The following is an 11,924-nucleotide window of genomic DNA, read 5'->3' on the forward strand; positions in this document are numbered from 1 at the left end:
AAACTCATACAGTCGTGTTGTCACGTCTTGAAGTATAGTCTGGCCCCTCTACTAAACCAGATCACTTTCTATTGTGTTTGTTAAAAGTATATGCCCTCAACCTGTGTGGCATGTTAATGCAGTTTGATTCTTCCCTATCTGTGGACAATGTGGTTAAAAAAAAAAATGTAAGTTTTGTTATAGTTGATTAATGAAAGCAGAAATAAAACTTTCTGCAATTGTCATGCACATAGGTAGCTGCTTGGTTTCTGTTTTAAAGCCATCGTGCAGATAACAAATGATTGATACCACCAAGTTCCTTCAATCTTTTACCGGCAAAAAAAATATTTTTGAAGCCTATGTCTCATTTGGTACTGTTAAGTAGCCCACCAGCTCAAGAATACCCCCACAAAAGTATGTATTTTTTGGAGAGAAGACAACTCAATTTTACTAGGAGCATTTGGACGCATCCAGTTGGTCACCAATCCCTCGCAAAGGGAGCCGTAATGGTAATTTTTCTTGTTTTTTGCTTTCGCCAACCTTCCCGTGTTTCTTTGCACAGATTACATGCAACTGCAGAGAAACCCACCCCAAAAAATCTCCAGATTACATAAATGCCCCACATGCATAGGTTTTTGTATATTGTTTAATCTACAGGATACGCTCACTTCACCGCACAACATCACACAGAAAATAAAGGGGTAAACCTTTATTTTCTGTGTGACTACCATGCCCTATTCAGTTCGAGTTTTTGCATAATATGTTTTCAATCAGTTGCATATTAGCCATTTGTGTATGTTATCTTTGCCCAATATACTAGACAAACGCCATGACTCATTGTCGGTCTTATTCATTAGCCAATGTGTCCAGCTGAGTCATTGAATATGGAGCAATGGACCTCATTAGCATTGCCATAAAGAAACAGCTCAGTGTGGTGTCAGAGCAGGGAAAATCATCCAAAATATCACATGAATGACAACAGTGGCGGCCTCCAGTTCTGCATATAAATAAACTTTATTGGAAAAAACATAATATAAGGCCAGGTTTTTGTCAATGCCAATCTTCATTACTGTATACAGCGATGTATTTTATGCTCAAAGAGAAATATTTTTTTTTCCATGGAACTTTGTTTATGCTCTTCCGTGTCTGACTGTGAGCTAAGAACTTGGTAAGGTTATATTATTTTGGACAGTGCCAGCATTTGCACCTAAATCATTGCTAAATTAATTTTCTTTATAACCATGATCTGTGGCTGAATATATTAGTTGTAAGGAAGTAAACATTTGAATAAATTGGGGAATTTCTAGATAATGGCTTTAATGTTCGTAAAGAACGCTGACAACTGCTGTAGCTTTGTGGGTAGAATAACAGCCACGCACCTAAATACTAAAACCGGACGGCCACCCTTTGGTCTTCCCTCCCGAGCATTTACGTCGAGGGGTAACTGGACAGGTGCAGCAGCTAATGGAAGTGTTTGAAGGACAGCACTCTCGTAAATAACATATTGGTGTCAATGAAACAGATTTATTGGCTGAGCGTCATTTAACAACACAAAGACACAATATTGTTACTTTTGACCTTTTATACAGGCTTACGTACCATTTGAAAGTAGTAGTAACCAAAACGGATGGTGCTTCAGCAGGTTTAGGAGGAAGTCCCATACAGAACATTTTCTTTGAGAATTAAATAAATAGTTATGCATAGCGTAATGTAGACTAGACATGAAGAAAAGTGCCCATTTTTGTTTTGTTCCAATGTACTACCTTTCTGTAGATTTATAATAAGCAGACACGTCAGAAGTGTGTTCTGGATTAAGCTGACTGGGCCTTGGGCAGCAGGTCCGGGGAGGTGGCAGCCTCTGCTGGATAACGGGACCCAGTGGCCCTGGGAGATCAGGCTTCCTGCAGCACCATGGCTCAATGAGACATTTAAAAGGGAGATCACTGTTCTTCCCAAGCGGCTCATTAACACCATGGAGGACTGTGTTGAGTCAGCAAAGTCCTCCATAGTTTACTTCTGCCCAGCTCCACAAGTCTTGGGTTTAGGCCTGGAGTAGCACCAAAGGTAAATGTGGTGCTGAATAATGTGATATTTGTGTCGCATCCAAACTCAAACACAGTCAGCTGATCCTTTAAAGTGATACCACAGAAGTCCTATACTATAGACTTTCATGAATAAAAGGGGCTTTCTGTGTGATTAACACAGAGCAAGTCTATTTTTTACAGTATGATAAAGAAGCAGCATGTTATTCTGAATGGTTGGGATGATATACCACAGCTTGATATATTCTTGTCACTAATATGTGTGTACTAGAATTACAATTCAGTCAAAATTCAGTCGATTCTATAAAAATTAAAAAGCATGTTGCACTAGTAATCATTTGTATTTGCTGGCAGTTCCCCTGTCATATTCGCACCCCCTGTACCCACATTGAAAGGGATTCTCTGATGTTACCATGACATATGAAGGTGGAGAAGTCATCTCACTTAAGTGCGCAGCCTGTGCGCATGGGCTGAGGGTGCTTCTTGGCTTTTGATGTAATATATTTTTAAAAACATTAAAAAGCAACGCCGTCTAGGGGGGCAGGGGCAGAATGCGAAATAAAAAGGGCTTGTGTGCTGCCACTTTTTGGATCAGGAGGTGCCAAGAACACCGCCTGGTGATTAATATCTGAGAACCTAACCTAACTGGAGGCTTTTAATGCTTATTTCTAACCGAGCAATGTATTTTTTGGTTGTTGTACTACTTCTGTTTCTGAAAAATCCGGTTTTCATGACCTTTCTAAATGCCGTGGTATGCTTTGATACGATATATCACCCAGGGATGTATGTCACTTTGATCAATGTTTCAGTTTTTCTGTATATTTTACAGAGTGAAATACCTTGGCTGCAACTTGGCATTTCATGACATATATGTCTATGTTATTTGATATGTGGATTTTTTGACAATAACAAAGATCTTGAAATAAAAAGCAACGCCACCAAATCAGGTGGTAGGTTCAAAATATTTTTTTTAATAATCCAGTCGCTTAAGATAACTTGGTTGGCTCATTATAATTTTAATTTTTAAAATACCTAAAATACAAAAATGAAATACGGTATAATGTTTGTTGTAAATAAATCAGAAATAAAAATCAAATTCATTGGAGCTCTGCATATGTAGCACAGAAGTGTTCGATTAGAAAGCAAAAAAGTGAATTGAATGCGTGTCATTTAATCTCGGTGTTTCAAATTATTGTAAAACAACTAGAATTCTTACTGGAAGTCATTAGAGAAATAAATTCCAGGTTTCTGATTTATTCTATGACATGCCCTTGTTGTTCTCACATAAAAATTTTTGGCTGCAAAAGGGCTAAAAAGCTATGATCCGAGTTTTAGATGTTGACCTCTTACTTCCTTTAAGTATTTCAGTGTTTCTATTGCATCTCTGCTCTCTCTTCTTTCCCCCAAGTTATACATCTCGAAATCTTCTCCTGATAAATCTATTCTACCAAACCAAATCAGGGCAAGCTGGAATCTGGGGGAGCAAAAGGCGCTGATGATGCCAATCAAAGCTATTATTTGGGGGGGGGAGACACAAGCAAGCTGGGGCCTTTTCTTCTCATCTTAGGGCAACATACATGACCATAAATGCTGAGAATTTTCACGTTGTGGGGATATAGTTTGGACAAGTGTTTTTTTTGGATGGGGGCACAACATGGGATCGGAGCTCTAATGAAGATAGTAGTTAAGCATTTTAGGCACTTTACTTTACTGAAGACTTCTTATATGACATTTATACAGCTTCATCCACAAACTAGAGAGAACCAAAAATACTGCTGAATACACAACTCACACGGTGTCTGAAAATGAGATGTAAAAAATGAAAGGGAAAGCTAAACGTGTGAAGGGTGGCAAATGAATGGAAATGAGCAAAAGGAAAGGAAAAGAGACAAAGAGGAAAGAGGGGAGACAGGTTGACAAAAGGGCTTTTGCACATCAAAGTGAAGGTGTCTGGCCGAAGGTCTGAATCCCATCCAAGCTCAGGGGAAGTGGGGGGCAGGGAAAAGGCTGCATTACATTACAGTTCTGATGCATATGCAGGGGGGAGCAGCAAACGGGATTCTGTCTGTGTTCATCTGCAACACTGCCTTTTATCTGCAAATTCTCATGTAGGATCCATTAAGTTTTAAAATTTGCAATATCACTGATTCTTTTAAAAAACAGGTAAAATTGCGATGCACCATAAAGAGTGTATTTAGCAGAGGGGCATTGTGTTATGCATAACATTGCATTTATTATTATTAGAATTATCTTTTATTTATATCGCGCCAACAATTTATGTAGCGCTACAATACATATATTCAAGGGGTATGACGAGACAAGAATTACACAGACTAAGACAAACCGATACATTAGGTGGAGAGAGCCCTCCTCGCAAGCTTACAATCTTGAGGGACATAGAACACGTAAAGCGCAGCATATTAAAGGTTGTACAGATCAATGTAGTATGTTCTTATGCACAGAATAATATGGATGTATAATCCTTGAGAAGCGTCAAGTTTAGAAAACCAAGAGTAACATGACTATCAATTGTAGCTCTTGTTAATGTGTAATACACAGTGATGCATGTATATATATATATATATAGATATATATATATATATATAGTTAAGTGTTTCCTTTAAAGCTGTTACTTAAAAAATAAGTTTTCAAATTCTCCTAATTAATGTAGCCCCCCCACACACACACACACACCTATGTTGGCTGCAGTGGATGAAACTCTCAAGCTACTACTGAAAGGCAATAGGATGTAGAATAGGAATACCTTATCCCAGGGAAGTTATACATATTTATTTGAACATTAATTTGCAAATGCTAGAAACATTTTCAATATAACAATTACGTTTTAGGACGAGAACCAGCGTGTAAACGATTCCTGATATCTGCTGATGATCTTAAAAAACAGAGAATAGGACAGTGAGACTTGTTATAGATGCAGAATGCTTTTGTATCACAGAAGCCCCGCAGACACCCCGTCCCCATTTGAGTTATTCACAGGTGTGGTTTCAAAGGTATTGCTTAATCCAATTCTATGGGCATTCACAGGATGTATGCATGATATTTCATTACTACTCATTCTTAGTTCGGTGGGCTGTCTGGAACACCGGAGTGTCCCATTAACGTTGTAAATTGACCATTTTGAAAAACCACCATACCAAATTTGTTACAATATTTTGCATAAGAAATGTTTATGTGGTATTTGATGGGAAGGTAGACACCATGGCGGTTGTGTATTAAAATATATAATTCCAGTGCAAACTTTTTGAGCTGCTCTCACATTCAGACAAAGCATTAATTGCACTGTTTAGTATGCTTTGCAAATAATCCCGTCATCGCATTGTTTCGGTTCCAGAAAAAAATTATACATAACCTATTGCCTTTCCATACAGAACTCTGAAAGTTGGATACAAAGCCAAATTACATTCAGTTCCTAAGCCAGAGATGCACAAACTGATCTCAGAGTCAACAGCCTTCAAGATTAATACACATTTGATCAATTGATAAGCATTTCCCCACCCTCAAGGAATGGATGTCCCTGCATATAGTGTGTCCACATACGTCTGTGCATAAAAATTTCTATTCCTCACTAAACACTGTTTGCATGACTATCTGCAAGAGCATTGAGGAGAAGAAGCAGCGGCATTAAGAAATCCGCTGCCCTAAAAACTAAGGACCTCGTTAAAACAGGATATGCCTATTAGCCTTTGAGATGCAGAGGCAACAGGAGAGTGTCTGTAGTATTCATTAAGGATTACAAATGACGTTCTTAAAATGCTGCGCTTTTCTAGCACAAGGTAGAAGAAATCAACAGCGACCAAATATTTTTCCATTTATTGTATTCCTTGTTGTACATTTAATAGAAAAGTTTTGTCCGTAGGGACTGCCTCTTCATGGAATCCGCAACCATTATGCCTTAAATACACCTTTGTACATTCTTCGAACCTGCCTCACATTTACCGTAACTTTTCAATAGCTTGCTGCAGCAGACATCCTTCTCTTCCTAAAACGTTGATTCTTCTCATGGTAATGAATACGTCTTCCCAACACTGCCCAATCTGTCTCTTTTATAACTCAGAATGTAGGATTTGAAACTAAGGTGAATCTCACATTCACATTTCTGAAGGGTTGCTTGATGTCCACATGGCACAAAGTTTCAAAAAAGGATGTGTTTTGCTGATTAATTATTTCCTCTTCTGGTTTAATGTTCTTAACATTCTAGAGAACTCAATATTTTATGCCTTACTTGAACACTTCCCTTTACACACAACCTTCTCTTCTACCACACCATTGATGTCATGACCTTCTCCATGATCAACGCGATGGCGCCATGGCCACTCACAGGCCTCTGCTAGTAATTATTAATCCATTACATGAAGGACCACACTTCAAGTTTGGGTTACAAGTCATTTATTGATGGTTTAAAACGAGTAACCCATTTACCCACAAATATCATTAAATAAAATAAAAAAAAAAAATTCAAACAGATACTTGCCAATGAGAACAATATCATCATTTTTTTCTTAAATAAAATATATTTACAAATATGTTCTACATGATCCTCTGTGGTTCACAGACAGGATTGGCATTTTTGTAATTGGCAAAAATGACCGTTTCCCTATGATCCCACACCGTTCACCTGTGAACCTCAGAACCAGTCGTAGTGAAAGGAATAAGCTAGTGTGGATATTGCACAGTTATTGTCCTAACCCCAACACAACCGGAATTCCAGTTAGCAGGCATTAATTATATACCGATCTATAAAAAAAATCCCCTCTCTTTACATGGAAACCATGTTTAAAGCATGCCATGCAGCACATTTATACCCTTCTTCCCGTTCAGCACAAAATAATTACCCTAAACCCACATGTTACAAGGGAGCTTTGAAGCTCCTTATATCAAAAACAATCACAACAACCACAATAAATGTAAGGTGCAATAAACAAAACAATGTCAAATACTTTTAAAGAAAAATGCATTTCTAAAGCAACAAAAATAAAATAAAAATGCAGTTAAGTGGTTAAAAAAAAAAAAATGCTGTTACTGGGAGAAAGGGTTTTACACATTATGGTACCAAAATTTAAGTCTTCATGCTTCCGAACAAAAACAAAGGGATACAATTAAAATAGACAGCTTCAGAAAGTAAATGACAGCCATTATATATATATATATATATATATATATATATATATATATATATATATATATATCTTTTGGGTCCACGTGTCCATCCACAAGTATAATACAGTCCTTCAGAATCCTCGACAGTCATTCCATTAAAGCAGAGGTAGCCAAATATGGACCTCCAGCCGTTGGACTAAAAAACTAATTTAAGCCTCTGCTAGACAAAAAGCAAGTGTGGAAAATCCATGGGGTTGCAGTCTAGTAAAAGCAAAAGGGTGAGCATTTCACCTTTCCAGCTTTAAAAACACCCTGTGCTCCCCAACATGGTTTGGTGATATGTAAAATAAATAGGTTATATAAAAGTACCAAAAGGAATTCTTCTCCTTAGGAGAGAGATCCTCCAGTTTGTGCATATAAAGTGTTTATTATCTCACAAACATTCACTAACACACAAGAATTTTCATATCCAGGCAACCCTGGTGTGTACAAGGCTTAAAAAGGACAATATGGTCCCTTTCCCCAGAATGAGAAAAGATTGATCAAGAATTAGCGGCAGGTGGGAGGGATCCACTGTCCCAGTTTACCAACATGTGTAGGGGAAGAGTGGGTACTGGCTCCAGTCTGACATTCCTCCATGTGGATGGGATACAGTACCCTGTGTGGTAAAGTCTGTTGGGTATGCCGAGTAGCCCATGTGTCTGTACTGTCCTTGACTAGGAACCATCCACTGGTCTGCTCCATACGGGCTGCACACGGGTCCACGCAAAGGTTGCTTCGCTGGCGTATCCATAGAAATATTGAGGGCGCTGCAACGTTCCTGGGAAAACTGAGGCGTAGGGAATACAGACTGCTGGCAGGAATCTGCATCTGGCACCATGGCTACATCAGGCGTGAGACGCCGACCCGGGACTTCGCTCATATCAGAGAAGGCATGAGGTGGAGGAGCTCTTCTGGGCTGACTCCTAAAGGATGGAAGATTAAGTGTGTTAACTACACTCTTATGGCATTGCCCACATATATGCAACATGTTTCATCACTTCCAAGTATGATGTTATCCTTTAACCGCCCCAGTCTGTTTATGTACCTGTATAATAGGCTAGACGAGGAAGATGGTACTTGCTGCTCCTGATTTGTGCAGTCTAGGAGGCCAGGGGAGCTTGGGGCCATGAAACTGCTTCCCTCTTGTTCTGGAGCCCATTGGTGTGGACATACTGGAGTGGGCATACTGGGCTCATCCTTCACACGTGCAACTTTGGCATTATCTAAGGAAAATGGAGAGGACTGGGTTAAAAAAAAATAAAAAAAAAATCCAAAACATATTCCAGATGCTCTAACCTTAAATAAGACACTTTATGTACTTTTACTTTTATTGACATTACCTGCAGCTTCTGCCCCAAGACCATCCTCCCACTTCTTTCTCTTTAGCCTTCTGGACGGACTCTGTGCTCCAGTTTTTGAAGAATCATCCCTGTTTGCAAAACAATATTGGACGTAAGGAAATGCGTGTGAGGAAGATCATGTATTACGGGTAATTTTGGTTAAGCTTTCCTAACCAGTACATGTTCTGAATAGCAAATAAAACCCAGCTGTAGGCCTTAAGCTCTCTCAGCAAATTACTGCACCAGCAGTTAGAATGCAGGGTACTTAAAAAAAAAGTGCTCCTTACCGTTTGTGGGCTCTGTCTTGCTCCCGAAATCCCTTTGCAAAGGGGTTGTGATCAATTTTTAGTTTTGTGATCTGAAAAGTAAAAACAAAATCTGTAAAAATCTGGAATTATGGACTAGTATGTACTGCTGTTCACATAGACACATTTCACTCCTCTTTACCTTTTCATTCTGGTATGCAGTAACTGCAGTGAACTCTGTCTCTGGAAAACTGACCACCTGCAGCAGTCCCCATCGGGAATTGTACACATCATCCGACTGAATAATGTGGAATCGTGGCTTGTATCGATGCATGGAGTGCAAGATGATCTGTAATGAAGGAAGAAAGAGAAAAGAACATGAGACAAGTTTGTTTTAGGAGACTCCTTCATGACATATCCTGGTATGTTTGATGTAAATACTCACATGGCCTTGTTGATCTAATGTGTTGTTGGTGAGTTTGAGTTTTTGGAAACAGATTACATCCTTCATCCAGTGAGCGCCAGGAGCTGGAGAGTCTGGGTGAACATACGTCCTGCATGGAGGGTGCGGCTCTGCTTTACCTGCTGCCTCCCACTGGTTCTTGTTCCACTAAAGAGGGGTAAACAAATTATCAAGGGATACAAAAAAAAATTAAAAAAAAAAAATAAAAAAAATAAACCACTTGCTTTAAGCATGTTTGCTTCTTCCCACCACCAATATATTAAATCTAATATTAAAAATATTAACTTAATTATTGGGGAGAAAAACTAACAATAAATGGAAAATTGCATGATTGTACAAGCTTCAATTTTCATTTAAGCAGATATTTTAGAGCATAGCCAATGAGTAGATACTACACTACGTATTTTTCAGACATAGGCCTTTTTATTTTTTACTGTAATGTGTAAACGCAAAGCCTTGAATCCTATCAAAGGCAATGATACCTACCTTATATCTGAAGTTGTCCAGAGGAACAAAATCCACCAACAAAACATATTTAGTGTAAGGATGGAGCCCAAAAAGACGGATTTTACACTGGGGGAACATTCTCCTGTGGAGAGAATATATGCTTTTAGACAGGAGAATCATAAACCTAGCGATACCTGAGCTTAATTAGCATCAAATATGCATACTGTTTCTGCAGCCAAACCTTTCCATGCTCAGTTGGAGATAATATACAAGACAAGTGACTGACAAGGAGCCATATATTTCTCTTCTATCAGATATCATAAGACTTTGGTAAGATTACATATAAACACATACCTGGGAGGTATTTGTCAGAGAATAACATAAACTGACAGAGCGTTATGGAGCTCCATAAATAAAGTGGTTTATTTATTCTACTCCAAAGTGACTACAGCACGATACCTCCAGATACAAGGTCCCCTGTCTCAGCACAGTTACCTTCCAGATTTGGTGATGATCATCTCTGTGCCTTCCTGGTGGAACTGGGACCATAGATCCATATCTTCCAGTGATGCCCCGATAGATGTGGGCTGGTACAAGGAGTCTTGGTTGTCCATGTCTGTGGACGGCTTCACATCTAACCAGATAAAAGTTATAGCATTAAATAGCTGCTTATATACATAGGTTGCAAGATTAGAAGAAAAATCACCAGATATATATATAGTAAATATGACAAAAATACAACAAGGACCTACAATTTGATCTGGGTGATTGAGGATTGTAAGATTAGTCACCGGTATCAGAGCAACAATTTAGCTTTGTCTGTCTGGGAAAATGAACCTAAACCGTCTGTGGGGGGTACAGGGGAAGTAGGAGGGCCCCTAATCTGCATTCATGCATAAACCTCTGTCATTGACCAGATCAATTAACACCTAACACTCACAGCTCCAAATGGTCCATGGCTCTCACCATAGTACCCAGCAGTCACAGTACTTTCAATGTAATATGATGGCAGATAAGAGCCATTTGGCCCATCTAGTCCACCTAATATACCTGATGGAGAGACTCACACATTACTCAGTCCTTGATCTCGTCTTAGATTCAGCATAGCCATATGCCTGTACCATGCATGTTTAATACACAGTGCAATGCCCACAGCTGGGAAATGACACGGATTTAATGTGCTCATTCCTATCTTTCCAAACGCTGACCATGAACACAACGCAGCAGTCTACACATAGGATCAACACACCGCAAATCTCTACATAAAAAGGTGCAGTCCTACATTGTATGTATAAATCGCTCCATAGAACTTTGATTAAGTGCTACTATTCCATGTATCAACGGCACGTTGTCATGCAATAAAGGCCAAATAAAGTTATTTTACATTGTATCTACTGAGGGCTTTTGAGGGGAAAAGCATTAAATAATGATAAACAGTGCAACAAAATAAATAAAAGCGACCTAATATATCCTGGAGTGACCTGCCTCAGCGTTAGGTTACCGAGCCCATTCATGTACATCGAGTCTTACCTGGCAGCGAGTGCATTGCGGTCCTCTGCTATAACCCTCTCAGTCCTGAGTGAATGCGCACTTGTCCTACAGACGGCCTGAGCCCCTACTATTTAAAGCCAAGGGGCGGGGCATAGAACCACTTCCTCCTCCCCAACCTGAGGTCCCATTCCTGGCCTTTGATGTCTACAGACACAAAGAGAGGACGGATCCTCTTTAATGACTGGGGCTTGGGTAGGCCGACCAGTGATTAGCATGACCTTGATACACAGGAAACCCTGCAGGGGAAATGTTGCTTCATGTAGTGCTAACAGACTGCAAAACAAACAAGAAACAATGAATACCTATCCAAAGCACTGGCACCCAGGAGATGGGTTACCTGCTACCTGGCAATACATAATGCCAGCACAGACAACTCCAAATACTGTCAGCCACCCACCCACAAGCAATGGCCCAGCAAACTCTGGATGCACATTCACCAGTTCTGGCTCCATTCCTAGACTGACAGCACAGAATAGCTGGAATGTACTGCTAGCAGCAGCAGCACCACTTAAGCTGTGGTCCATGGGCTATAACTGGTCACAAAGATCTGCCAGGGTGGTCAGAGACCGGATGGGGGTTTTAAAGTATATTGATTTCACATCATAAAGTGGGAATGGTTTTTAAAGTAAAAATTTTGGATAATATAAGAAATTAAAGTATTATAGTGTTATTTTCTAAATCGGGAGAGTTGGCATTT

The 11,924-nt window shown here is 39.4% G+C and overlaps 1 protein-coding gene across 1 annotated transcript; it reads right to left on the bottom strand.

Annotated features, from left to right (window-relative positions):
* Nucleotides 1–7,722: 7,722 nt before the first annotated feature.
* Nucleotides 7,723–11,222, bottom strand: LOC149290313 (T-box protein VegT-like). The gene is made up of 9 exons (XM_089489625.1): nucleotides 11,207–11,222; nucleotides 10,172–10,310; nucleotides 9,716–9,818; nucleotides 9,212–9,376; nucleotides 8,969–9,115; nucleotides 8,809–8,879; nucleotides 8,522–8,610; nucleotides 8,227–8,404; nucleotides 7,723–8,104 (listed from the first exon to the last, which is right to left on the bottom strand). The coding sequence occupies exons 1-9, from the start codon at nucleotides 11,220–11,222 to the stop codon at nucleotides 7,723–7,725; spliced, it is 1,290 nt and encodes a 429-aa protein (XP_089345751.1).
* Between the last annotated feature and the right edge of the window lie 702 nt (nucleotides 11,223–11,924).

Source organism: Sceloporus occidentalis, unplaced genomic scaffold (assembly GCF_023333645.1).
Source record: "Sceloporus occidentalis isolate IW3139 unplaced genomic scaffold, rSceOcc1.0.p SCAF_40, whole genome shotgun sequence".
NCBI lineage: Eukaryota > Metazoa > Chordata > Lepidosauria > Squamata > Phrynosomatidae > Sceloporus > Sceloporus occidentalis.

Bases quoted from the DNA above. Each gene is read 5' to 3' on its own strand.
- LOC149290313 (XM_089489625.1), bottom strand. The intron at 9,377-9,715 runs GTAGGTATCATT...ACCCCTCTTTAG, and splicing joins TGGACAACTTCAGATATAAG to TGGAACAAGAACCAGTGGGA. The intron at 9,116-9,211 runs GTGAGTATTTAC...CCTTCATTACAG, and splicing joins CATTAGATCAACAAGGCCAT to ATCATCTTGCACTCCATGCA.